Source organism: Hylobates moloch, unplaced genomic scaffold (genome assembly GCF_009828535.3).
Source record: "Hylobates moloch isolate HMO894 unplaced genomic scaffold, HMol_V3 SCAFFOLD_11, whole genome shotgun sequence".
NCBI classification, from domain to species: Eukaryota; Metazoa; Chordata; class Mammalia; order Primates; family Hylobatidae; genus Hylobates; species Hylobates moloch.
Window position 1 is genome coordinate 41,340,438 of NW_026652286.1, and position 26,781 is coordinate 41,367,218.

A 26,781-nucleotide genomic window follows, 5' to 3' on the forward strand; every position below is an offset into this window, starting at 1 on the left:
GATACTGCAGCTCCCAGGCAGTCTTCTGGGCTTTGGTCAGCCTGCAATCATCTGACTAGAGCTTGATTTTTGGGGCAAGGAAGGTGGTCCTCATATGAGCTGCCACTTAATAGGCCACTGGGGATTTTTCAACATGAAAGGTAGCGAGTCTCCAAATGCTGGTTGTAGGGCCTAAAAACAGAACTCCAGATTCTGCCACTTTCTAGCTGAGTGATGAGGGCTAACGTCTGGGGAGCCATATACCTATTTTTTCCCCTTGTAAAATTGGGCTAATAAAAGATGCTACCTACTGACTATTAAATAATATATGTTAAGTGGCTAGTTCTGTGTCTGGCACATAATAACCACTCAGTCCCTGTAAACTGTTACAATTATTTTCCACTTGGGGCTGCTTTTTGCACAAGACTATGATTCTGAGAATTGTCCAGTGTCTTTGGTGTGAGGAAGGGAGTCACTGGATGGTCTGAACCAGAATTTCCTCAGGAGGGGGCTCCTGAAGCGCCCAAAACCTAATCAAATCCCCCACCTTTCTACCCCTTAACTCCTTCTCCCAGAGTTCTGGGTACTGCCCTTCTGCCGCCCAGAGATCGTGCTAAGGTACAGACGGTTTCTACGTCTTCCTGGTCAGCCCATAGACTAGCATATTCCATAGGAGCACTCCAAGGAAGCAGGAAAGGGAGCCTCCAGGAGGCAGGCGGCCCAGACAGGCTCCCAGAGTCCGAAATCCCTGCTGCCCCAGCTGCCTTTTCTTGACGGAGTCTCATCTCAGTCCCAGAGACCGACTACACCGCCCTTCCCGGAGCCAGAGGCAGCTGGCGGAGATCCGGGATCCGAGATCCGGGATCCGGCTCGCCGGCTCCCTAGCAGCACCAAGGAGGCAGCGTCCGCAGGAGGTGGAGGCGTTGGCGGGGGGGGCGTGAGGGTGCGGTAGGGGTGGGCAGGCGGGGTGGGCGGGGCCTCCGCGGCGGCGGGCGGGTCGTGGGTGGGTCTTCCCTACTGGAGTCGCCCCCTCCCCCGGCCGGTCCGCAGCCCCGCCCCGGCCCCTCCCTCCGGCCTGTGCGGCTAGTCCGGCGGCGGCGCCGGCGCGGGGACAGGCGGAGGCGCGGGCAGGGCCGGGCGGACGGGCTCTGGCAGCAGTAGCAGCGCCGCGGGCCCTTCAGAGTGGCCGCAGTCCAGGCTTTGCCCTCGCATCCTGTTCCAACGCGGTGAGTGCGACGGGCGGGCCCCAAGGGTGCGTTTGTATTCCTGTCAGCTCGGGTCTGGGTCCGAGCGTCTGTGGATGGGGGCACAGATGATTTTCAAAAGCTGTGCCTCTCTCTGCCCACGTGAGGCGTGTCCATGTCCGTGAGAGCAGCAGGGGGATTCTTCGGGCTGTGGCTGCTCACGTGAGGTCCCTGTTTTGAGGCGGGGAGGCGCGGGTGGATGGGTGATGGTTCCTTGGAGGAGCGCGGGGTTTGGGAGCTTGTGTGTGTTGGCGGAGGGTGCTGAACGCTGCGGCCGAGGGTGGTGGTTGGTGGTGGTGGTGGTGGTGGTGGTGGTGGGTGCTGAGTGGGACTTTGGAATATTGTGGCCCAGCTTGTCTGAAGGGCTCTTTTCTCCCTGGTGCAGACACCTCCACCCCTTGCTCCCCACCCCCACCCTACCCCACCCCCCGCCCCTTCCATCCTCTGGCACCCACAGGCCCACCAGTCAGGATGGAGGACACCCTTTCCTCCCGATGCACTGCTCTGTGGACAGGAAGCCTCATGTGGAGGCTGTTTTTTTTGTAGGAAAGGACCCCTCTGGTTCTCCTGTAGCCTGAGCCCTGCCTGGAGGACCCCAGGCCCCTCCCTGGTTCTGACCTCCTCCCTTCTGGAATTGGCTTCAGATCCTGGGCTGCAAACCTGCAGGGACAGATGGTTGCAGGTTGGAGGGGCAGGCTGCACCCCAGGGAGGTCAGTTCGACTGAGGGCAGGCCCTGGGCTTGTTGTTGGTGTGGGGGTTCTCTTATGTGGACAACAGAAACTCAGGACTGGACCTAGCAGGAAGATCACATCTGGGAGGTCAGAGCAGGTGCAGAAAACATCACAGGTCTCTCCTGGCCAGTCTGTCTAGCTCACTGGTGCCAATTCATCCCCTAAGCAGGGGATGATTTGCTGCAGAATTGGAATCAGAGCTGCAGGCCTGACAGGAGCCCTGCCTCTTTGGGCTTGTATGCCTCCAGTGACAGAGCACTTGCTACCTTCTGCTGTGGAAAAGCTTCCTTATATTAAGCAGAGGTCTCTCTTCTTGGGACTTTATTCACTTGTCTTGTTACTGCCATTACTTTTGCATCTCTCTCTGATGAAAGAGAACTGCAGAGATTTAAACAGAGCTCTCCTGTAACCAACATATACTGAGTACTTCCTGCGTGCCAGGTACTGCCACAGCCACTTAGGAGACAATGGCATTCTTGCTGAGAGAACTTGAGCAAAGAGTCCATCGTTGGGATAGTATAGCCCAGGTTCAGAAAAGCAGAAAAACCATATGGTTAGAATAGAGAGCGTTCATAGCATGTCATAGGTGACTGAAAACTCAGCAAACATTTATTTACAGGGGTGGGGGGGTAGGGGGAGTGTGGAGGGGAGGCAGCTAAGACCATCCTCTAACACATTTGGCCTAACAGTGGAAACTAGAAGTCAAATCATCGAGGTAGTACAAGATGGGATTTAATCATGGGCTCATGGTACAATCTGTAGAGGCCCTTGGCTTGAGAGGGAACCTTGGGAATCTCAGATTTTGAGAAAACATCCCTCTTCTCCCAATTTACAAATAAGGGAATGGGGTTGGAACTTGCCTGGAGTTTCACCTTGTGTTAGTGGAGTTAGTTACAGTGTTAGGACTAGATCCTAGATCTCCTAACTTTTTAAAGCTAGCCACGTTTCAGAGGCAGAATTGAGGATGTAGTCATAGCTTGTATCTGAAAGGTGAAAGAAAAGGCATAATTGAGAAGACTACCAGGGTTCTGGCTTGTGTGGGTGGGTGAGTGGTGGTGCCTTTTATTTATTTATGTATTTATTTATTCATTCATTTATTTATATTTGTTTATTTTTAGCGTATTTTTATGCTTTTAGGATGTAAAAGCATCATGTGTAACCTCTGCCTTTTTGAGATTCGCAGTCTTGTCCATCTGGTCCATATTTCTTAGTTTCTCATGTTTCTGTTTCTTTACTCACTGTTTCCCCAATGTACGTATCAATGTCCTATTTGTCCCTCAAGACCCAGCTCAAATACCCTTTCCTCTGGAAGCCTTCTTTATTCTATACCATCCTCAGAGTTAGATACTTCCTCCAGTTTGCTGCTGTAGCAATTTGAACATGTCAATATCATGGTACTTATCACATTGTAGTTACGTGTTTCCATTTCTGTTTCTCACATTAGTCTAAAAACTTGTGAAAGACAGGGAGTGTGTCTGATTCAGCTTTGTGTCTCCATTTCACAGCTGAAGGACCTGGCCCACAGTGTGCCCAGAGAGGTTTGATTGAATGGTTCGTTTGCTTTACTCAGTCTGGCAGTGTTGGGGGAGATGGCCATGAATTTCATTGCTTTCCTTCCCTGCCAATCTTATTTAAAGGATTCATTGGCTTTAAGGACTTTGCCTCATCCAAGGCTTCATTTGTTTCAGAGAAAGCCCAAAGTCCGTAACCTGCAGTCATTTGTCATTTTTTTGAGGTTTCAAATGATCAGATAAACCTGGAAGCTAGTGAGTAGACATGAGTTATTTTAGCAAGCAAATGAGCCTAGCTGACCTCTCGCATCCATTTTCAACAATGCCTTGGTTACCTCCATTCACAACTGTGTAACTCATGTGTACTGGGAATCCTGTGAGATTGTAGGAGGAGGTCCTGGGGGAAATTAATGCTGTTTGAGAATTTGGAGAAACTGAAAAGCCTTGAAACACATCCTTTGCAGATGTCCAGGATCTAGTGGAGTCAGCACTGGCTGTCTTCATTTGTTCACAATCAGCTTCTTGCTTGACTCCCTGCATCTGGCTTTCTGTCTTCCAGCCCCCGAAAACCACATGCTCTGGGGTTAATGAAAGCCTCTTTGGGGCTTAAATAATGGGACTTCTGCAGCATTTCACTCCCTTGTTCATGAAGTTCTCTTCTCCCTTGGCATTCATGACATCTCTGTTTCCTGATTCTCTTGCTTCTCTGGTTGTGCCTTCTTAATCTTCTTTGCATACTCTGCTTCCTGGGCCTATCTCTTAAATATTGAGGTTCCTTGGGGCTTGGTGATAGGCCCTCCTTTCTCACTTTACCCTCTCGGGGTAATGCCATCCACTTCCATGGCTTCAGGAACCATCTCTGCACCAACATCCACATTCATGTCTCCAGGCCAGACCTCTCTCTTAGGCTTCAGCGTTGTCTTTCCAACTGCCAACTGGACCTCTCCACTTGAATGACATCCCATAGGCACCTCAGATTCATCACATTAAACAATGAACTCTAGCTGGGTGCTGTGGCTCATGCCTGCAATCCCCACACTTTGGCAGGCCAAGGCAGGAGGATTAGTTGAGCCCAGGAGTTTGAGGCTACAGTGAGCTATGATCATAACACCACATTCCAGCCTGGACAACAGAGTAAGACCCTGTCTCTTAAAATACAAAAACAAAAATGAAAAAACCTTAAAAGATAAACACCAAACTTATCACCCTCTCATCCAAACTGCTCTTCTTTGAGAGTTTCCAAAGAATCATCTGTTAATTCCTTCTTCTCCCCTAACTCTTCATATGTAAATACCCAGCCACCAAGTTCTGTTGATATCCCCCTGCAGAATTCATTTATCTTGGCCTGTCTTTGCTATTCTCCTAATCAAGGCAGTTTCTTAATTTTCCATCCTTGCCCTTTAAACTATTTTCCACACAGCAGCCAAAAATGTACTTTTGTCACTCTATACTTAATAGCCCTCACCACTACCAAAGTTTTCCTTTGCTTTTTGGATAAATCCTTCATCCCCTAGCAGATAAGCGTAAAGTCTAAACTCCTTAATAAGCCCAACAAAGCATTGCATGATGTATCTTTCGCCTACCTCTCCATCTTGTTTCTTAGCCCTCCCATCACAATGTCTGATTCAGCCTCTTGATGCAAAAGGCACCATACTCTCTGTAACTCATCCTCAGCTTGAATGTTACTTTCTTTAGGAGTTACTAAAGTTACTTTCTTTAGGAGAAAGGTTGGCCTCCAACCTCTGGACCCACCCCTGCTCCAGATCTAGGTTAGGTAACCTTTGTACTCCTGGAGCAATTGGTGCTTCCTCATCATGGTCTTCACCACTTTGCCTTGCAGTAATCTATTTATTAGATTGTGGAATCCATGAAGGCTGAGCTGTGACTATTTGTCTTTGTGTCCCCAGGCCTAGCAGCAGTGTCAAGTGAATGCTGAATGAAGGAATGAGGTGCCTTGAGAACTATGCCATAAAGGATGGTGGGAATAACCAATGCGGGGATAGCAGAAGGCAGTCTGAGGAAGGAGAGTGAAGTCCAGCTCTGAGACCAAGGCTTTATAAGTGTCTGCTGTGATAAACAGTCCACTTGAACCACCACCTATAGGATCTTGGGGGCAAATCTCTAGAGCACAGTGGGATGGAAGAGCTAGGACCCCATGGGAGGAAGAGAATCTCAGATTCAGGCAGGGGTATGGCCTCAGCGGCTGCATGCCCAGTAAGTCTGGGAGGGGAACTGAAGCAGGAAGGGGAGGAGTGGGGGAGGAGCTATTGGTCCTTGGACATAGCCCAATCTCCGCCCCTGTGTGACAGTCTGGGAGAGCCCCTAGGCTTGGAGAGAGGTGGAGCCTGGCATCCAGCTACCCCAGCAAACCACTCCCACTCTTCCTCCCAGCCTTTCCCTTCAAGCTTCAGCTTGCCTCCCGCCTCCTGGTCCTTCCGCCAACCTTCAATCTGTCCTCCCTCCTGCTATGTTTTCCTGGTATTAAGTCTTCAGACTCCAGAACCCATTACAACTGTAGAGAGAACATCAGGATGCCAGTGTCTACATCAGCAGAGGATACTTTCAGGCATGCCCTTCACACTCTACCCAGGCCCACCCTTACACAAACATAAGGCACAGCGACTCAGCCCTTCTATCCCTCCCCAAATCTAGACTCCCTCCTGCATTCATTCATTCATTCATTCATTCATTCATTCATTCACAGTCTTTAGAAAAAGACTCATAATGCATCTAACAGCACAGACAGTGGTGACCTGGTCCAATTCACTGCCTATTTTGGAGTAATTCAGCTATTGTTCTGCCACCCTTCATGACCAAATTCCTGCCATGCATTGTCTACATCTGCTGTGTTAACTTCATCTCCTATTTACTCTTCAGTCACTCTGACGTGGCTTCTGCCCCTGCCACCCCACCACAGCCAAATCTAGTGGACAGTCTTCAGTCCGTTTCTTACTTCACCCCTTCTTTTTCTTGCACTGTTCTGTTGATTTCTTTGGTTTCACATTCTCTTGGTTTTCCTACCATTTCTCTGGGTTCTCTTTCTCAGTCACCTTTGCTGGCTCCCCTCCCTTGTGCCAGGCCCTTTTCTGTCTGCCCTCTGTCCCTAGGTGGTCTCGTCTTCTCATTGCTGTAAGTGCCATTTATATGCTAGTGATCCCAAATCAGTAACCAGTCCAGACTTTTCTCTTGAGCTCCTGTATTCTGTTTCTTACTTGACAGCTCTACCTGGACATCAGAGAGACACATCGTACTTGGCATACATAGAACAGAATGCCCCAAATCAGCTCCACCTCAGCTTTCACTGTCTCTATTCATGGCCCATCACTTGCTAAAATGAGAAAGCTAGGAGTCATAATTGACATACCTCTCACACCCAGTTCATCTTGATGTCCTTTTGATTTCTCTTTTATTTATTTTATTTTTATAGAGATGGGGTCTCATTATGTTGCCCAGACTGACCTCGAACTCCTGAGCTCAAGTGAACCTCCTTCCTCAGCCTCTCAAAGTGCTAGGATTACAGATGTGAGCCACCTTGTCTGGCCAATGAATATTTCTCAAATCAGTCCAGCTTTTTGCTTGTAGCTCAGATGATACCCTACATTATCTTACCCAAAGAACTTTGGTAGCTTCCTAACTGGTTTCTCTGATTCTACTCTTGCTTCTCTTTGTCTTCAATTCTCACAGCTGCCAGAGTAGCTTTCTAATTTATTTTCACTTATTTATAAACCACATCATCCCCGCCTCCAACTTAGGATAAAATCACTTTTTTTTTGAGACAGAATCTCACTTTGTCTCATGCCAGGCTAGAGTGCAGTGGCACGATTATGGCTCATGGCAGCCTCGACCTCCTGGGCTCAAGCAATCTCCCACCTCAACCTCCCAGGTAGCCTGGACTACAAGTGTGTGCCACCATGCCTAGATAATTTTTAAATTTTTTGTAGATATTGGTCTCATTATGTTGCCCAGGCTGTTCTCCAATTCCTGGGCTCAAACGATCTTCCTGCCTTGGCCTCTGAAAGTGCTAGTATTACAGGCATGAGCCACTGCACCCAGCCAAAATCACATTCTTAATGGCGGTTATAAGGTCCTTCATGATCTCATCTCTATCTTCCCAAACTCACCTCTTGCTTTTATTGACTTGGCTCCAACCACACAGTGCTTTCAGGTTCTCCATGAGCCTTCTGCCTAAGAACCTTTATCATGCTGTTTCTTCAGCCTAGAATGATTTCCCTTCCTGAATCCCTGTTGTTTCTCACCCTCACCCATACCATTTTTCTCCCATCCACCCAGAATTCTGCTTGAAAGTTACCTCCTTGGAGAGCCTTCCCTGATGACTCAATCAAAAGTGTTCTTTCTCACAGCATCCCTTTTTTCTTTATATCACTTCCCTGCCACTATTATTTACTTTTAAAATATCTGCCACCACCTCCCCACCACAGGGACAGTGACCATATCTGTTTTATCATTCCATTCCTAACACCTGTGCAAAGTAGGCAGTAAATATTTATTGAATTTCTGAAATCAATTCAGTAAATATAGGTCAATCTTTATGTCAGGCTCTGTGCTAAGTGCTAAGAATGAAAACATAAAATAAAATATAAATAAATAAATAAAATGCCTATCCTTAAGAACACTGCATGGAGTGGAGAAAGCAGAGAAGTAACAAGAAAATTGCAGCATAGCTTATAAGAGTTAGGATGGAGTAAATACAGGGTGCTGAGGGACACAGGTAGAGCACCCAAGCCAGACTCTGGGTAGTCATGGAAGGTCTTCTAAAGGAGGTGACATTTATATGGGGACCTGAAAGATGAGTAGGTGCCACATCAGCCAGGAAAAGGGGCCAGGAAAAGGATCTCAGGACAGCGAGAACGAATGCGTGACCTCCCAGAAGTAAAAGAGAACAAGGAGTTTTCCAGGAACCAGAAAAAAAAAAAAAAAACCAAAAAAAAAAAAACAAAAAAACCAGCAGGAATGATTGATCATAGACTCATGAGACATGAGGTTGTAGAAAAGGTATGGGGCAAAATTAAGCCTCACTGGCCAATATAAGGACTTTGGACAATGGAGAACAGTTGAAGGAATTTAAACAGAGAGTAGTGACAAGATCAAATCTGTGTTTTAGAAACTTCATTCTGGCTTCAAGGAAGATAGATGAAAAGGTGTCAGTGAAGAGACAAGAACACGAGTTAAGAGGCTATTGCTGTATTCCAGGAGAGAACTGATGGTTGCCTGAATTTGGGGTAGTAACTTTGGGATTGGAGAGGAGGGTTTAAGATATTCAGGAAGCAATCCTGACCTTGATACTAACTGGGTGTGAAAAAGAGTGCAGTTTCAGGCAGTTGTGCTAAGAGGTGGGTCAGGGCATAAATGGAAGAGCTGCAGGTAGTTAGAGGAGAGACACTCCATTCAGGTCTCTTGGAGAAGGATTTGGGGGAGGCAGAGGAGATGAAGGGTAGGTATGTCAGTGAAAATGGACATCTCTGTACCATGCACTCAACATGACTATGTCACACTCTCAAATTATTATTCCTGTAATTACAAATTAAGAGACTGAGGCTCAGAGAAGTTATATGGATTGTCCAAGCTCACATAGCTGGTGAGAGACTGAGCCAGGTTTGAAACCCAATCTAATCCTACGTCTGTGCTCTTAAACAGAACACCAGGCTCAGAGGTCACATCACCCTGATCCTTCCAGTCACTGCCCTGCCTTGCCCCTAGCAGGGAAGAGGTGGGGGCAAGTTCTCTGCAGGGGATTTGAGTGGCGGGGATTGGGTGGGGAGAAGAAGTGCTGGACTCGCTGGTGCTGATCATCTCTCCATACAGAGGCTGGTGTGAGTGGCAGGAGCCATCTGTGGGCACCATGGCAAAGAGGGAGGACAGCCCTGGCCCAGAGGTCCAGCCAATGGACAAGCAGTTCCTGGTATGCAGCATCTGCCTGGATCGGTACCAGTGCCCCAAGGTTCTTCCTTGCCTGCACACCTTCTGTGAGAGGTGAGGGGATGTGTGTACTGGGGAGGGATGAGGACCCTGTGGGCTCCCCTGAGGGAGTATGTGTAAACCTGTAGTAGGTGAGGGCAGCATGCTTACCTAGGAGGAGAGCAGGTGAACCCCAACCTGCAGGAAATGAGGTTTTGGGGGCAAGAACCTGTGAGAGAACCATAAGAACCATAACACTGGGCCATGGTTCCTGTCAAGAATAGGGCCTTCTCTGTCCTTTCCCAGACCTCAAGGCAGCTTTTGACACCATCTAAGAAATCAAACAGTGCTCAGACTCAACCAGCTTTGGCATCAGCAATTTACGACTAGTTGGAGGATATTTGAAGCTAGGTCTGTCCTTCCCTGCTTGTCCTCATTGTTGTCCTCAGGTACTGAGTGAAAGGCAACCTGTCCCAGCCTCTAGGCTTCTATGGATCACTTATTCATTTAACAAATATTCATTTATTGAGAAACTACTATGTGCCAGACCCTGTCCTAGGCATTGTGTATGCAGTGATGAGCAAAAACAGATATGATCCTTACTCTTTTTTTTTTTTTTTTTTTCGAGACGGAGTCTTGCTCTGTCGTCCAAGGTGGAGTGCAGTGGCACGATCTTGGCTCACTGCAACCTCCGCCTCCCGGTTCAAGCAATTCTCCTGCCTCAGCCTCCCGAGTAGCTGGGACTACAGGTGCACGCTGCCACGCCCAGCTAACTTTTTGTGTTTTATTAGAAATGGGGTCACCGTGTTGCCCAGGCTGTTCTTGAGCTCCTGAACTCAGGCAATCCGCCCACCTCCGCCTCCCAAAGTGCTGGGATTACAGGCGTGAGCCACCGTGCTTACTCTTTTTAAAAACTGATACACAATAGTTTCCATATTTATGGGGAACATGTGATATATTGTTACAAGCATAGAATGGTAACAATCAAGTAGGGTATTTAAGGTACCCATCACTTACAATGCTTACTGTTAAAGAGCTAACAGTATAGTGAAAGAAAAAGATAGTCATCAAATAACCATATGGCCATATTATAGATCTGGCAGATTAAAGATCAATATAACTTTTAGTAAGTGCTGCAAATAAAGTGCTGAGCTATGAGAGATTGGCATATGGAATCTGTTATAGTTTGGAGAATCAGGGAAGGTTTCCCTGAGGAGCAATTCAGAGGATGAATAGGAGTTAACTAGGTAAAGGGAGTTGGAAGAGCATTCTGCACAGAAGGAAGACCATTGGTAAAGCCCATGTGACATGAGAAAATATGTCAGGTAAGAGGCCTGGAGGAAGCCTGGTGGGGCTAGAGCAGAGTGAGTGTGACTGAGAGTATCATGGGATGAAGCTGGAGAGGTAGGTGGAGGCCAGACCACCTAGGGTTTTGTAGACCTGTTAGGGAATTTCGCCTTTACCCGGAGAGCCACATGAAGCCTTTGCAGGGTTTTATATGTGATCACATCTGTATTTTGACAGTATTCTCTTGGGCCCTCATCTCTCACTGTTCTGTCTTGGGTGGCCTGGTCCCTGGGTCTTCTCACCATTGCCTCTATCCACACTTTTCCTCTGCCTTCTGCCCCAACTGAAACCTGGCTCTGCACCAGAGATACTGCTTCCCTGCCAGCCCTGCTCTTTGAGATTCCAGCTCCACTGCCCACTCTCCTTTATCAACTGGAAATGGCCTCAGTTTTCCTGTCCATTCAAGTTCTTCTGTCAACCTGGGGACAACCACCCTCTTGTGCCTGTTGGTTCTTAACTGTTTCTTCAGGGTTGTCCCCCATTCCACCTCAGTAACACTCCCTCCCAACCATGCCCTGAATCTTATCACCCAGAATCTTATCTGTAGTCATAAATGCCAACGTTCCACTCCTGGCTCCCATTACCCCACTCCCATTACACCACTTTTGATACAATATAGATGTCTAGCCCCTTTGACTGCTCCCTCTTTTCCTAGTCACCAACTGCGTCCTGGCCTCCCTTTCTTTCCTGACCATCCTGGACCCTGTGGCTGACCGACTGGCTCCCCTGCAGTTCCTTCACATCTTTATCCTTTGCAAAACCCATGCAATAGAAGCTCAATGTTGGATCAGAGCCGAAATTGGATGTCTCTGCACTTTCTCCTGTGCCCAGATCACTGAGCACTCCTGGAGAAAATCAGTGGCTGAGAAATTGTAATAACAATAGCTACCATGTATTGATTGCTTACTGTTTGCCAGGGACTGGCTAAGTGATTTATACATACTGATTTCCTTAATCCCTGCAACAGTTACTTTATTAACTTCATTTTATTTTTTTGTTTTAATTTTTTAATGTAATTTTTAATTTTAATTTTTTTGTTTGTTTTTTGTTTTTTGGTTTTTTTTTGAGACAGAGTCTCTGTCTGTCACCCAGGCTGGAGTGCAGTGGCACCATCTTGGCTCACTGCAATCTCTGCCTCCCGGGTTCAAGTGATTCTCCTGCCTCAGCCTCCCAAGTAGCTGGGATTACAGGCGCCTGCCACCACACCCGGTTAATTTTTGTATTTTTAGTAGAGATGGGGTTTCACCATGTTGGCCAGGCTGGTCTCGAACTCCTGACCTTGTGATCTGCCCGCCTCAGCCTCCCAAAGTTCTGGGATTACAGGCGTGAACCACTGTGCCCAGCTTGTTTCAATTTTTTTAATCTTATTTTATTTTTTAGAGATGAGTGTCTTGCTATATTGCCCAAGCTGGACTTGAACTCCTGGGCTCAAGTGATCCTCCTGCCTCAGCCTCCTGAGTAGCTGGGATTACAGGTGCAGGCTACCACACCCAGGTATCCCCATATTAGAGAGGAGGAAACTAAGGTTCAAAGTCAGTAAGTAATTAAGAAATATCTCTGGCCAGGTACAGTTGCTCATGCCTGTAATCCCAGCACTTTGGGAGGCCAAGGTGGGAGGATCACTTGAGCCTAGGAGTTCCAGAGTAGCCTGGGAAACAACATAGTGAGATGCAGTCTCTAAAAAAGAATTTAAAAATTAGCTGGGTGTGGTGGCATGCACCTGTAGTCCTAGCTACTCGGGAGGCTGAGGTGGAAGGATCATTTGAGCCTGGGAGGTGGAGGCTGCAGTGAGCTGTGATCACATTACTGCACTCTAGCCTGGGTGACAGAGAGAGGCTCTATCTTAAATTAAATAAACAAATAAAAAAATAAAGGAAATATTTCCAAGGCTACACAGTAAGTAAATAGCTGAGATCTGAATCCAGTTTTCTCTGCAGGGCCTTCACTGTCAACTAGTATTCATTCATGTATCCCCTGGTCCCTGCTCTCAGAGTATGTTCTAGTGGGCAGTGACTGACAGTAAGCAATCAAGAAAACGAGAGCTGCAGCTTGTAGTAATGTTTTGCAGGATATAAACAGTTTGGGGCAAGAACTATTCTATATAGTCATCAAGGAAGGCTTCCCTGAGGAGGTGACATTTGACCTGAGTTCTGAGGATAAGAAGGAGACAGATTGTTCCAGGCAATAGAAAAATCTGTGCAAAGGCCTTGAGGAAGAAGTAGACAGGACATGTTCAGATACCAGAAAAGAAACCAGTGTGGCCAAGTGAGGAGGAAAGTGGGATGAGGTGAAATTGGAAAGAATAAGGGCAGTTTAAGGGGGAGCTTGTAGGTTTTCAGAAAGTGTTTGGATTTTATTTTAAGTGCAATGGGAAACTATTGGAGTTTTTAAGAATATATATATACAGGGAAATAATGTAATGTAAAAAGTTCACCCTAGCTGTTATGGAGAGAATGGATTATAAAGGAGCAAGAGTGGAAACGGAGACCAGTTAGGAAGCTATCGTGAGCCAGGTACACTTGACAAATAGGAAGAGGATATTGCTGAATTAGAAGGTGTTTTGCATGGGGAAACACTAGATTCAGTGAGCTTGGAAGAAAGCTGCTGAAGAATAGAGTGGAGTGGTTGAAATGCAGTGATAGTTGATGAGAAATGGGTGTTAGTGGGAGCATGGGAAGTGGGGGAAAGATCACTGGGGGTGAGAAGGTCAAGGAATTCAGAAATCACAATGGGGGATGGATGTTAGTGCCACTGAGAATGATGGCAGAGTGATGGTGGGGGTAATGGAAGAAGAGAGTGAGCCAAGAGAAAGATGTCCACAAATGGAGGGGGGGCAACCATTAGGTTAGCGGAGACAACAATAAGGAGGAGTGATATAGATAGAAGGCATGAGCTTCAAAGGAGCTAGAGTTGAATAGTTTAGAAATGTTCCAGTTGGGAAGAATGAGGGCTCAAGCCCACCTTCTGGCCCTAAGGAGTGTGGAGTATGAGACAGAAACCACTCTACTTAAGAGGACTGCAAGGAAAAGTAAGTCACAATTAAATAAGTTAGACTGGGCATGGTGGCTCATGCCCGTAATCCCAGCACTTTGGGAGGCCGAGACAGGCAGATCACCTGAGGTCAGGAGTTTGACACCAGCCTGGCCAACATGACAAAACCCCATCTCTACTAAAAATACAAAAATTATCCAGGCGTGATGGTGTGAGCCTATAATCCCAGCTACTCGGGAGGCTGAGGCAAGAGAATCGCTTGAACCGGGGAGGTGGAGGTTGCAGTGAGCCAAGATTGTGCTACTGCACTCCCACCTGGGCGACAGAGCAGGACTCCGTCTCATAAAAAGAAAACCACCAAAAAAACAAAAACAAAAACAAACAATTAAATAAGTTAATACTTGTGAAGCACTTAGAATCATGCCTGGCACATAGTTTTGTCAGATTTTAATTAAGATCCTAAGTTATAGGAAACATTAAGAGATGAGATTGAGGATATGGGAGAGTTTGCACAATGCAGATCTTCACTCCACAAATTTGAGGTCCCCAAATACAACTGCCTTCATTTCTGATGTCTGTTTCTAGTACGTGTCCTCTGCTCTCCCATTAGTGACTAATCTGAGCCATCATCAGGCCCCTGAATCCTCCATCCTTCACTCTCCTATGTCCCCAGTGCCCCTCTACATTCTCCTCTCCTTTCATCCTTCCCTCCATTCAGGGACTGACGTCCAGTCCTCCTCTTCAGGCCAATCCGAGGCACTCCCCAATCCTCAAGATCTTTTCCTCTCAGTTTTCTAGTCTCTTCCTCCTCTCCTTCTCTCCTGACTCCTCCATTCATAAACATGCTCAGAACTCCCGTGCCAAACATATAAAAACTCTTTTCTAGCACCATCCAACCCCTCAACCTCCTTCTCATTCGAACTTTCAAGCTCCCCTTCACTCAACTTCCAGCAGTCAAGCTTTCCTTCTCCTGCCACTCCCTCCCTGTTTTCCCTACAGACAAAATACCCTCACATTTGCCAAATTCAGTGGACATTTTCCTGTCCTCACCTTACCCAACTCCTCAGCTGCTTTTAACACTGATGACTACTCATTCCCTCCTGGAAATGTACCACTCACTTTTCTGCCCTAACACTGCTGCTTTTCCTGCCTCTCGGCCTGGTCTTCTTTGTTGTCCTCATTCAGTTTTTGCTAAGTGCTCTGTCCCTCTCTCTTATCACTGTCTATGCTTTCTTGGCTGATCCCATCCTCTCCCAGTGCTACTGAGGCCATCTAAATGTTGATGGCATGCCCATCTCTTGTCTCTAACCTTCATTCTCCTAACTGTCTACTGGTGACCTCAACCTGGATGTTTATTGTTACAGTAAATTCAACCAGGACAAGGCTGAACTTTCCTATAGCTACTCCTCTTTCTATGTTTCTCATCTTAGTGAATGTCACCACTATCCACTCAGTTATCAAAGCTAGGAAGTTGGAAGTCAACGAAGACTCCTCATCTCTCTTGCTCCCCATATCTAATCAGACAACACCTCCCACCTTCCCTCCTTCTTAAACACTTCTCAAATTTATTTCCACCTCATAGTCTACATTACTATTGCCTAAATCCAGGTCTTCTTCACTTCGTGCCTAGATTATTGTAAGAGTATGCTGGCTAAGCACATACTTTGCATTTGAAGACAGGCTTCAGCACCTACTGCTGTTGTTATCTTGGGCCACTTGCCCTTTCTCCTGCTAACAGAAATGTAATCAGAAAGCATGGCACCTGGCACATATGCATTTAATAAATGGTAACTAGCTGATGATGCCACTGCCCTCGCCCCCCCACCCCCCCAACCCCCACCCCATCTGCTGTCTCATTCTCTTTAAATTCACTCCCCACACAGAGGAGGTGAAGAGGAGCTTGGTAAAGTGTAAATCTGGCTATACCACTGTCTTGCAGCTTCCTACTGCTGGCAGGATAACTTCTAAGCTCCTTGACTTCTCTCACCATTCCTTGCCTTGGACTTTGTCTCTAGCCAGCCACATCAAACTGCTTACAGTTCCTTATTCATGCTATGCTGTGTCTTGCTGCCTTCTGTATCTGGACTACCCTTCCCCCTCTGCCTGCACCATTCTTTGGTCAGGCTAACAATTATTTATCCTTGAAGATTTAGTTTATATCAACTTCTCTGAAGACTTTCCTGGACACCCTCTCCACCTGCCTGAGCCAGATGCATTTCCTTATCACTGTATCTATCATTCCTTATATTAATAATAAGTAATACAAGTAGCCTACCATATATAGTGCTGTTGTGAGTCAGGCATTTTACATTTAATCCTCTTCAAATATAAGTAAGTACTTTACATGTAATCCTCTAACACTCTGTGAAGTCTGTACTTCTCCATCTTACAAAGGAAGAGTCCTTGACTTGTCAAAGTTATGTAACTTGTCAGGGGTCACACAGTATAACAGGTGACCGACGGGGTGTTGGGCCTGGGCAGCCTAGCTCCAGGACCCATTCCCTTAATCATCATGCTGTTTACTTCTGTACTATTCCTGTGACTTTTTTTTCTGTAGATGGGAAGTATTTTAAGGGTAGGCACTGTGCTTTATCTTTTTGTCCCCAAGGCTTGGCATAAATTTGGCAAGAGTAGACAGTAAATGTTAATGAGTTAAAGAAGTTGGGCAGGGGGTGCCTAGTTGCACATTCCTATGAGAAGCATTCGTAAACACCTGTGAAAGGTGAGCCTGTGTGCACATTGTGAGGAATGTGGATAGTCTGCTCTTCTGAGAGGGGTCAGGGATGTGTTCCTACTCAGTTGTAAGAGGCAAGGCCATTATACCTGCTGGCAGATGAGATGTGTCAAGCAGAGAGGTTTTAAAATGAAGTGTAATGGCACACCTGTGAGGGAAGGGGTCAGCACCCATGGGAAGTATAAGGAAGGGTGCACTTATGCCACCCCACCCACTCTGTTCTTTGACTCTCCTTCTTCCTGGACAGATGTCTCCAAAACTATATCCCTGCCCAGAGCCTGACGCTATCCTGTCCAGTATGCCGGCAGACGTCCATCCTCCCAGAGCAGGGCGTCTCGGCACTGCAGAACAACTTCTTCATCAGCAGCCTCATGGAGGCAATGCAGCAGGCACCTGATGGGGCCCACGACCCGGAGGACCCCCACCCCCTCAGTGCAGTGGCTGGCCGCCCTCTCTCCTGCCCCAACCATGAAGGCAAGGTGGGCCCAAGCGAGGCCCAGTGAGGCCAGGACTTGGTGTGGGAGGAGGAGGAGAGGCATTGGGGGGTGCCGAGTGCCTGGGTGAAAGGGTATGCTCTGGATGAGTGGTCCAGGTAGGGGGTGCACTTAGAAGGTGAGGGGCAGGGAGGGCAGGTGGGGAGGGGACAAAGAAGTGTGATGTCTAGCCATTACCCGACTGGAGTCCTTGTACCGCAGACGATGGAGTTTTACTGTGAGGCCTGTGAGACGGCTATGTGTGGTGAGTGCCGCGCCGGGGAGCATCGTGAGCATGGCACAGTGCTGCTGAGGGATGTGGTGGAGCAGCACAAGGCGGCCCTGCAGCGCCAGCTTGAGGCTGTGCGTGGCCGGTAGGCACTGGGCAGGGTCCTGGGCTGGTGGGGCCACAGGGATGGTGTCTTAGCTGGGGCAGGGAGGGGAATAAAGGGTCTGGGAAGGGCAGAGATAGAAGTCTCAGGGAGGTCTCAGGAAGGATATCCCCATGAGGGCAGCAGTAGGTTCCCCAGGGAGAAGGGAAAGTTCGGCAAAGCCACCCTTAGCAACTCTGGAATGAGATATTCCCCCTCCAGATTGCCACAGCTGTCCGCAGCAATTGCCTTAGTCGGGGGCATCAGCCAGCAGCTGCAGGAGCGCAAGGCAGAGGCCCTGGCCCAGATCAGTGCAGCCTTCGAGGACCTGGAGCAAGCACTGCAGCAGCGCAAGCAGGCTCTGGTCAGCGACCTGGAGACCATTTGTGGAGCCAAACAGAAGGTGTGTCTTGTGTTCACCTTTTCCTACCATTGTCCATTGTGATGGTTTCATTGCCTCCATTGTTCCTCTGTCTTCCACACCAGCTCCCCATTCCCCAGCCTAGATATTCTGCCTCCTGACATGCCCTCGGTAGGTGCTGTGGGCATCTGTGTCCTCTGTCCACAGGCACCCTCTTGTATTTTATGCCACAGTGCTACAACTTCAGTAATCACAGAGACTCCACCTGTGCCAGTCGGCTCACCCACTCCTCCCCTACCCCTCATCAGGTGTTGCAAACCCAGCTGGACACACTGCGCCAGGGTCAGGAACACATCGGCAGTAGCTGCAGCTTCGCAGAGCAGGCACTGCGCCTGGGCTCTGCCCCGGAGGTGTTGCTGGTGCGCAAGCACATGCGAGAGCGGCTGGCGGCATTGGCGGCACAGGCCTTCCCGGAGCGGCCACACGAGAATGCACAGCTGGAACTGGTCCTTGAGGTGGACGGTCTGCGGCGATCGGTGCTCAATCTGGGCGCACTGCTCACCACGAGCGCCACTGCACACGAGACGGTGGCCACGGGCGAGGGCCTGCGCCAGGCGCTAGTGGGTCAGCCTGCCTCGCTCACTGTCACTACCAAAGACAAGGACGGGCGGTTGGTGCGCACAGGCAGCGCTGAGCTGCGTGCAGAGATCACCGGCCCGGACGGCACGCGCCTTCCGGTGCCAGTGGTGGACCACAAGAATGGCACATATGAGCTAGTGTACACAGCGCGCACGGAAGGCGAGTTGCTCCTCTCAGTGCTGCTCTACGGACAGCCAGTGCGCGGCAGCCCCTTCCGCGTGCGTGCCCTGCGTCCTGGGGACCTGCCACCTTCCCCCGACGATGTGAAGCGCCGTGTCAAGTCCCCTGGCGGCCCCGGCAGCCATGTGCGCCAGAAGGCAGTGCGTAGGCCCAGCTCCATGTACAGCACAGGCGGCAAACGAAAGGACAACCCAATTGAGGATGAGCTCGTCTTCCGTGTTGGTACAGACAGCCGAGGGCAGAGCCAGATGGGCCAGGCTCAGGTAGGGGGTGGGGAGGGAAGGGAGGTTCAAAATGACCTCTGAGTGGATTCTTTTGTTTTCCCTCCCATCCCTTCCCACAGGCAGTCGTGGAAGGGAGAAAGGTGAATTCACCAATTTACAAGGTGTGTCGGCAGCCAGCAGCGGGCGCATCGTGGTAGCAGACAGTAACAACCAGTGTATTCAGGTAAGCACTTTACCGCTCTCCTCCACCACCAAAATAAGAGTTTTCAAGCTACAGCCTCCTGAAAAGACAGAATGTACGGGTCACCTCCTGGAAGATGGAACCCTACAGAGAGTACTGTTCCTTAAGAGCAGTGAATCAAAGGATCACCCCTTACGCACCCACCGGCCACCCCATTCCCCTAGGCCACAACTGTAACCAGCACCTTCAGTCAGAAACCAGAGTTTACTGTGCTTGTAGCCTCTACTTTGTAGGCCATGGCTTAGGCCAGGTCAGCTCCTGGACTGCAAAGATCTGGCTCATTCCTCCTTTCCTTCTGCCTCTCCTTGAGCCTCTTACTTTCTCCCTTTTTCTCCTGGTGGCCAGGACGCAGGCCTGCCCTCCCTTCCTGTCTTCCAACATGCATGCCTGGCTCCTGAATGTATGTAGTCTGTCTGGAGTCTCTGCAGTTATCAGGTTGGCTAGACAGTTGCATGGGGGTATCTTGGCCAAAGGGGGTATCTTTCAGTGGCTAGAAGTTGTAGCATAACCTCTCAGGTGGTCCTCCCACTGCCTCTCCCATAACCTCATACACCTGATTATGGCATCCACCGCACTGAATGGACATGGTTTCTGCTGCACTGTGAGCTCCTTTTCAAAGCCAGGAAATGTGCCTTTTTCTCTCTCTGTTTCTTGTAGTAAAAGCTCAGAGCCTAGTACAGTGGGCACCAGGGTGGTTGACACAGCAGAGCAGTTAAAAGCTCAGGCTCTGAAAACAGACACCTGAGCTTGAATCCTAGCTCTGTCACATACTAACAAGTCACATGACCTCTTTGAACTTCAGTTAACTCTTGTAAAATTAGGAAAAGTATATCTGATAGGGTTGCGGGGAGTGTTAAATGATGTACTGTACTTGACATCTAGTGAAACTTCCGATGTTAGCTATTGTTAAAAATATCATCGTTCAGGTGGAGGTTGTAAACAAAGGCAAGCAGGTGGGAAAGTGCTGGAGGAGGTGGTTCAGGGAACTGGAAGGATTCCAGCAGGCCTGGAGGTAGATTACTATTAGAAGCCAGGGGTAGCTGAGGTCAGATTGTAATTGGTTTTGGAGATGGAGTGTGGAATTTTGATTTTATCCTATAGGGGATTGTTTCTAACTACCATGCACTTTACTTCTTCGAAACATTTCACTGGGTAGCAAACTTTTCTCTGAAGATCCTTACTTCTCAACACCTATACGTTTAAACTTCCTGACCCTGCTTGAGTACTCATGTCATCGATCTAGCTCTGCTAAGGTCCTTTCCCTCAGTGATGGCTACTCCCTGACCCCTGCTTTTCACCTAACAGTCTAAAAGTGCAAGGGACTCTTCTGTGGCCATATTCCCAGTTCTGTCCAGTCTGCCTTTACTCTTACACTATTTCTAAGAGCAGAGGAATGGAAAGGCCCTGTGCAGCACAGGAAGGCATTTGGGCCCAGCCTGGATAGTGAGGAGGGGATTGCGGGGGAGTAATGAGGTGGTGCTCAGTTCCCTACTCAGTTACACCTTCCAGCTCCTTTCCAACTCCCTAGGCTGGGAATGCTTCCTGGCGTAAAAGTTGAGATTTGGGACCCCTTCTCTGTTGTGCACACACACGGGTATGCTCACTGCTCACATGCACAGAAAAACAAGTGCCACTTTGTCCTGGTGAGGGGGCTGAACTTCCTCATTGTTTTTTTGTTGTTGTTTTTTTGTTTTTTTTTGAGACAGGGGTTGCCCAGGCTGGAGTGCAGTGCTATGATCACAGCTCACTGCAGCCTTGACCTCCTGGGCTCAAGCGATCCTGCTACCTCAGCCTCCCGAGTAGCTGGGACTACAGGCACATGCCACTATACCTGACTAATTTATTTTATTTTATTTTTATTTTTAGTAAAGATGGGGTCTCACTATATTGTTTGGGCTGGTCTGGAACTCCTAGGCTCAAGCTGTCCTCCTGCCTTGGCCTCTGAAAGTGCTGGGATTACAGGCATGAGCCACCGCACCTGGCCTCCCCATTGTTTCAGAGTGGGGAATTGAGAGGGAACACCTGGTATAGCTCCACTCTCTTCCAAACACCTGCTACTTCTATAGCAGTCCTCCTCTTGCTTCTACTTCCATCTGCCCTCTATGTCGCCTCGCCACTGCTAGGAGCCTGGCTCAGATTTCTTTTTTTTTTTTTTTTTTTGAGACGGAGTCTCACTCTGTCTCCCAGGCTGGAGTGCAGTGGCACAATCTCGGCTCACTCCAAGCTCCGCCTCCTGGGTTCACGCCATTCTCCTGCCTCAGCCTCCCGAGTAGCTGGGACTACAGGCGCCCGCCAACACGCCCGGCTAATTTTTTGTATTTTTTTTTTGGTGGAGACGGGGTTTCACTGTGTTAGCCAGGATGGTCTCGATCTCCTGACCTCGTGATCCGCCCGCCTCGGCCTCCCAAAGTGCTGAGATTACAGGCGTGAGCCACCGCGCCCGGCCTGGCTCAGATTTCTAAGTTGAATTTCTGCTTCTCTTACTCTGGAGTCCTTAGGGCTGGCATGGGCCGGGCTCCCTGATGAGGTCTGACCTCCCTCCTCCTCTCAGTACATGGGGATTGGGGTCCTCACGACATGACCGTTTTCTCTTTTGGACGCTTCTATGGTGGAGGATGAGGCAGACCTCCTCATTGAGTGGAACCAGCATCAGTTGACAGAAGACAAAAAAATTTTGTGATTCTGAATTAATAATTTGATTTGTATATATTATGTCCTTGTGTAATTGTCTAAGCTCCCAGTTTTATCAGCTCTTCTGTGAAAACTCCCCCATTCCCTTAGGCAGAATGTTAAATCACATTCTTCTCAGTTCCCTCAGCCTTTTGCTGTAGTACTTTTGATACTTTACTGGAATCGCTGGTTTGTTTTTGTTTTTGTCTGGTTTTGTTTTGTTTTATTTTGGTTTAAGTCTTTCTCCTCCACTAGACTGTGAGATCCCTGAAGTCAGGGATCTACTTTCAGATACCGTGGTATAGGAGAGAGATGTTAAGGACCAAACTAGGACACCAGCAGATTCTAGAGATATTAAGGAAGCAAGAATGGCAGATTTTGCTGAATTGTCAAATGTCAAGAATGGCAGGACTTTGTGAACTGGGTAGATGGTGTTGCCATTCAGGAGCAGGCCCAGGTTTAAGTTGATGAATTCACTTTTGCAGATGTTTGAGATAACTATGTGGCATTCAAATGGAGATGTCCAGTTCAGGTCTGAGATTGAGCTGGGGAGTTCATTCAGTTGTTGAATGCCTACTATGTGCCAAGTGCCATATCAGTGCTGCAAATGCAGCAGCAAACAAAACAGATGCAGTCCCTATGCCATGCGAGGCTTACGTCCTTAGAAGGGGACACCGATATTTAACAGTTATTTAGCCGCAAAGTGATAATTGTTATGAAGAGAGCTGTAAAGCATATATCCCGGTGACCTAAGTTTATATGTGCATATTGATTTGGTAGGGTGGAGGGTGGCGCTTGGTCATTAAAGTCTTCTCTGAACAAGTGACCTGGAAATTCTAAGAATGGAAAGATGAGTAAGAGTTGGCCAGGTGTCAGGGGTGGGATAGGCTAGGACTGGAAGAACAAGACATCCCAAAGCCTCATCAGTATTGAGCCAGAACCTGAGCTGCTCAAACTGGAGGGACATTACCTCACTGCTAAACTGTACCTTTTAGTGCCCCCTCACTTCTACTATTTAGCTTGTGGAGCTCGTGATATCTCCCTTCTCATACTGGTGAGTGCTGTCCTGCCACAGGGGACCACTGCAGAACCCAAGAGCTGTGCTGGTCAGCCAGAGAAGAGCTTAGTAGAAGGTCCACATTAGAAGAAAGTGATGCCTGTTGGTGGGACCAGTTTAAACAGCCCTGCAGGACTAAGAGATGGGGTTGGGGTGGGGCAGGGGCGGGGAGACCAGTCCATTAAGAAAAGCACAGATTTGAGTCCAAGAGCAAGGCCAATGCCCAGAACTTGAGTTCTCCAAGGCTGCTCCTGGCTCTCGTTCATCTTGTGTCCCCAGAGCCTATAACAAAGCAGAGTGTATGAGACTTATGTAGTGAGTAATGTTTTGACTGTGAAGGAAAAGCCAGAAAGCTTTGCTAAAGTGGGAAGCAGGATTAAAGGAGGTGCTTTTGGGATGGGGAGACCTGAGCATACTGGGCAGCTAAAGTGGAGGAGGTTGGAGAAGGGAGAGGTTGAAAGGTTCACTCTGTCTAGGAGGAAGGTTTTCTTGTCAGCCCCATAGCCTGAATGGACTAATTCTTGTATACTTTCTCCTCTCTCACCTACCCCATTCCAGTCTGCTACTAAGTGTCATGAGCCTACCTCCTACATATGTCTTGAGTCCATCTGCTTCCCTCCAGCCAGTTTCCTTGGTCCAAGCCATCATCATTTCTCAACTGGAATACCGCAACAGCCTCTGACTGGGCAGTTAGCTTCTAGTCTTGACTCCTCCCTACAGCCAGAATGTTCTTTCTTAAAAGCAAAATTGATCTTGTCACTGCTATGCCTAGAAATGTTTAGAGACTCCTCATTACACCCAGGATAAAACATAATTCCTTCTTTTGTTCACCTGGGTGCTCCCTGCAGCCCAGCCACACTGGACAAGTCCTCAAGTGGTGCCCATACTGGACTTTGTGCCTTTTACAATCTGTTCACTCTGCTTGAATGCCTTTCCTCTTCCTTTCCTGGCCGAATTTGGTTTATGTGGCATCCTTATTAGGCTATTTGTTCAGACATCTTCTTCTCTTGGAGCCTTTTCTCACCATTCCCCTTCATCCCTTCATGTTCTCACAATCCCATTCACATCTCTGTTGCATTCCCCGAGACCTGCTGCCGTGTTTGATTTTGTCAGTAAGTGCTTGTTGAATGACTGAATAAATGGTGGTGGGGGGGGTCTCCTCCCTCAGGATCCTACTCCCTTCTGTCTGTGCCCACAGTGTCTCCCCTCCTACCTACTCCCTCCCCTTGCTCCTCTGCTCCAGGTTTTCTCCAATGAGGGCCAGTTCAAGTTCCGTTTTGGGGTCCGAGGACGCTCACCTGGGCAGCTGCAGCGCCCCACAGGTGTGGCAGTGGACACCAATGGAGACATAATTGTGGCAGACTATGACAACCGTTGGGTCAGCATCTTCTCCCCTGAGGGCAAGTTCAAGGTGAGAGGCCTGCTGTCACTTTACTTACCCTGGTATCCAGCTGAACTGACCAGTCTAGTGCCTCTTGGTGGTCAGGGTCTGGACTGATCCAATCCTACCTCCTCCTACTCCCTGTTCTTTCCCCAGCCCAAGGTTCTGCTTTGGTGCTGGGTTAGGACTACTTTCCCCACTGTCAGAATAAAGCCTCTTATGGATATTCTCTTCCTCCAGACCAAGATTGGAGCTGGCCGCCTCATGGGCCCCAAGGGAGTGGCCGTAGACCGGAATGGACATATCATTGTGGTCGACAACAAGTCTTGTTGCGTCTTTACCTTCCAGCCCAATGGCAAACTTGTTGGCCGTTTTGGGGGCCGTGGGGCCACTGACCGCCACTTTGCAGGTATGGGGGGACAGCTCCAAGATCTATGCTGATACCCCTGTTCCAGAGAACTCCCCTGGATACTCCATCTGTAAAGGCCCTCTCCTCCTATATCTTGGCTCTGGAGATCCCGCTTCCCTATACTTTAGCCCTATCATCTCAGAAATAATTTGTCTCAGTCCTAGAGACCCCACCCCTCTCCTAACACCCTAGCTTTTATCTTCCTAGATACTCTTCCCCATCCCACTCAGCATCCCAGCTTACTGCCCTGAAGACCACTTTGTATTTTCAGGGCCCCATTTTGTGGCTGTGAACAACAAGAATGAGATTGTAGTAACGGACTTCCATAACCATTCAGTGAAGGTCAGTGTCCTCCCTCCCTCCGTGACCACTGTCCCAACATTCTTTCCTCTTCCACAAGACTCTTCTCTATTTTACCTCCTCCTTTTCCCCCTTGAGATCATTCACTCAAACAATACACATTTACACATTTATGGCATGACTGCTTTGTCCCAGGCAGTATGCTAGAAGCTGGAGATACAGTGATGCACAAAGCAAATGTATTCTGTGTCTTCTTGATTATAGTCTAGTAGGGAAGAGAAAAAAGTAACCAAAAAATTACAATACGATGTAATAGATTCTGTGATAGGAAGGTGCAGGGAACTGTGGGAAGGGATACAGAAGTGTATGATTCAGGAAAGACTATGTGAGGAGGACCTCAAGCGCAAGTGGGAATTAAATGGAAGGCAGGGGAGGACGAGAGTGTTTGAGACAAAAGACACAGGAAGAGCCAAGAATGGGAGGTGGGAACCTTAATAGTGTGTTCGAGAAATCACAAGTAGTTCAGACTTGGCTTGAGGAGGGGACCGTGAAAGCTGAGAGTGAGGCTTGTGTGCCCCCTTAAGGAGCTTGCTCTCCTCCCAAGAGCTATGAGGAGTCACAGGATTGCAGGCAGGGGAGTGATGCAGTCCTGTGTGTCTTAGATCACTCAGGCTGAGGCAAGACTGAGACAGGAAGATCAATCTTTTGCAGTGATCCAGATGAGAAATGATGTGAGCCTGGACCATGAGAAAGATGAGACAGTGTATGCATAGGGTATAGATTTGAGAGAGGGATTTGAGATGGAATCAAGGGTTGTGTTAATTCATTGGCTTATCAAGCAGAGAAGAAATTGGAGTCAAGAGTGACTCATGGCCAGCTGGGTGGCACCAGTCATTGAGATAGAGAACTAAGAGAACTGATTTCCCAAAGAAAATGAGCTGTTAGATTTGATATTCCCAATGGGCATCAGCAAGAGATGTCTAGTAGGCAGTAGGGCACATGGATGTGAAGCCTATGAAGCAGATTTGGGCTGTAGCTATAGATCTGGGTGGGGGTCCTCAGCCCTGGGGCTTCACCCTGTCCTCCTCCAAAGCCCTACCCTCTGCCTGAGGCCAGGTCCCCAGTCCCTAGCCCCTTCCCCCGCCAGGTGTACAGTGCCGATGGAGAGTTCCTCTTCAAGTTTGGCTCCCATGGCGAGGGCAATGGGCAGTTCAATGCCCCCACAGGAGTAGCTGTGGACTCCAATGGAAACATCATTGTGGCTGACTGGGGCAACAGCCGCATCCAGGTGAGTAAGGCCTAGGAATGACATGAGGGGGAGGTTTCCTGGTGTGTCCCATATGCCCATTCCCCCAAAACAGACTCTCATCTGCCTGATCTTGCCTCTCCCTTCTTTCTCCACTCCTTCCCCAGGTATTTGACAGCTCTGGCTCCTTTCTGTCCTATATCAACACATCTGCAGAACCACTGTATGGTCCACAGGGCCTGGCACTGACCTCGGATGGCCATGTGGTGGTGGCTGATGCTGGCAACCACTGCTTTAAAGCCTATCGCTACCTCCAGTAGCTGCACAGAGGCCCTGCCTGGCTTGTGGAGGGACAGACATTGGGGTGATTGGACAAGAGGGTCTGGCTGGGAGGTGGGCCAGACCTGGCAGCACTGAATGTGGGCTGTGGGCATGGGTGCGCCCGGTGCCCTCCCTCTCCTACCCCCACCCCCACGGTTGCACTTTATTTATTCGGTTCTTGCTTTGGTGACTGGGTGAGCCTGGACTGTGGTCCCAAGGATGTATGCAGAGCTTCACCCTACCCTTCTTACACACCTCCCACCCCTCTCAGTCTGCTCCCCATCCCCCAGCCTGGGGCCAGAACAGCCTACTCCAGGACAGAAGTCCCTCTAGTTGTCTCCCTACCACCCTATACACACTGACAGAGACAGCAATACCCCACCCCCCATATTAAATAAATGTCTTCACCAAGATGTTTTTGCTGGGTTCTTGTGGGGTGGGGCTGCAGTGAGGA

The 26,781-nt window shown here is 48.7% G+C and overlaps 1 protein-coding gene across 4 annotated transcripts; it reads left to right on the plus strand.

The window, feature by feature from the left end:
- Positions 1–988: 988 nt before the first annotated feature.
- Positions 989–26,740, plus strand: TRIM3 (tripartite motif containing 3). Of its 4 annotated transcripts, XM_032166758.2 has the most exons (13): positions 989–1,205; positions 1,770–1,934; positions 9,290–9,457; positions 16,702–16,933; positions 17,150–17,301; positions 17,521–17,701; positions 17,968–18,700; positions 18,822–18,925; positions 23,914–24,081; positions 24,292–24,460; positions 24,732–24,802; positions 25,908–26,048; positions 26,174–26,740. In XM_032166758.2, exons 3-13 carry the CDS (start codon positions 9,327–9,329, stop codon positions 26,324–26,326), a joined length of 2,235 nt encoding a protein of 744 aa, XP_032022649.1. In that variant the 5' UTR covers positions 989–1,205; positions 1,770–1,934; positions 9,290–9,326; the 3' UTR covers positions 26,327–26,740. The 4 variants fall into 4 exon arrangements, with proteins under 4 accessions (XP_032022649.1, XP_032022650.1, XP_032022648.1 ...); XM_032166759.2 differs by lacking the exon at positions 1,770–1,934 and having other exon boundaries at positions 989–1,231; XM_032166757.2 differs by lacking the exon at positions 1,770–1,934.
- The last annotated feature ends 41 nt before the right edge of the window (positions 26,741–26,781 follow it).

What these genes read in the sequence shown, in the direction of transcription:
- TRIM3 (XM_032166759.2), top strand. Translation starts at nt 9,327, where the DNA reads ATGGCAAAGAGGGAGGACAGCCCTGGCCCAGAGGTCCAGCCAATGGAC. An exon ending in CTTGAGGCTGTGCGTGGCCG is followed by an intron (nt 17,302 to 17,520) that starts GTAGGCACTGGG and finishes TTCCCCCTCCAG; the next exon opens with ATTGCCACAGCTGTCCGCAG. An exon ending in TTTGTGGAGCCAAACAGAAG is followed by an intron (nt 17,702 to 17,967) that starts GTGTGTCTTGTG and finishes ACCCCTCATCAG; the next exon opens with GTGTTGCAAACCCAGCTGGA.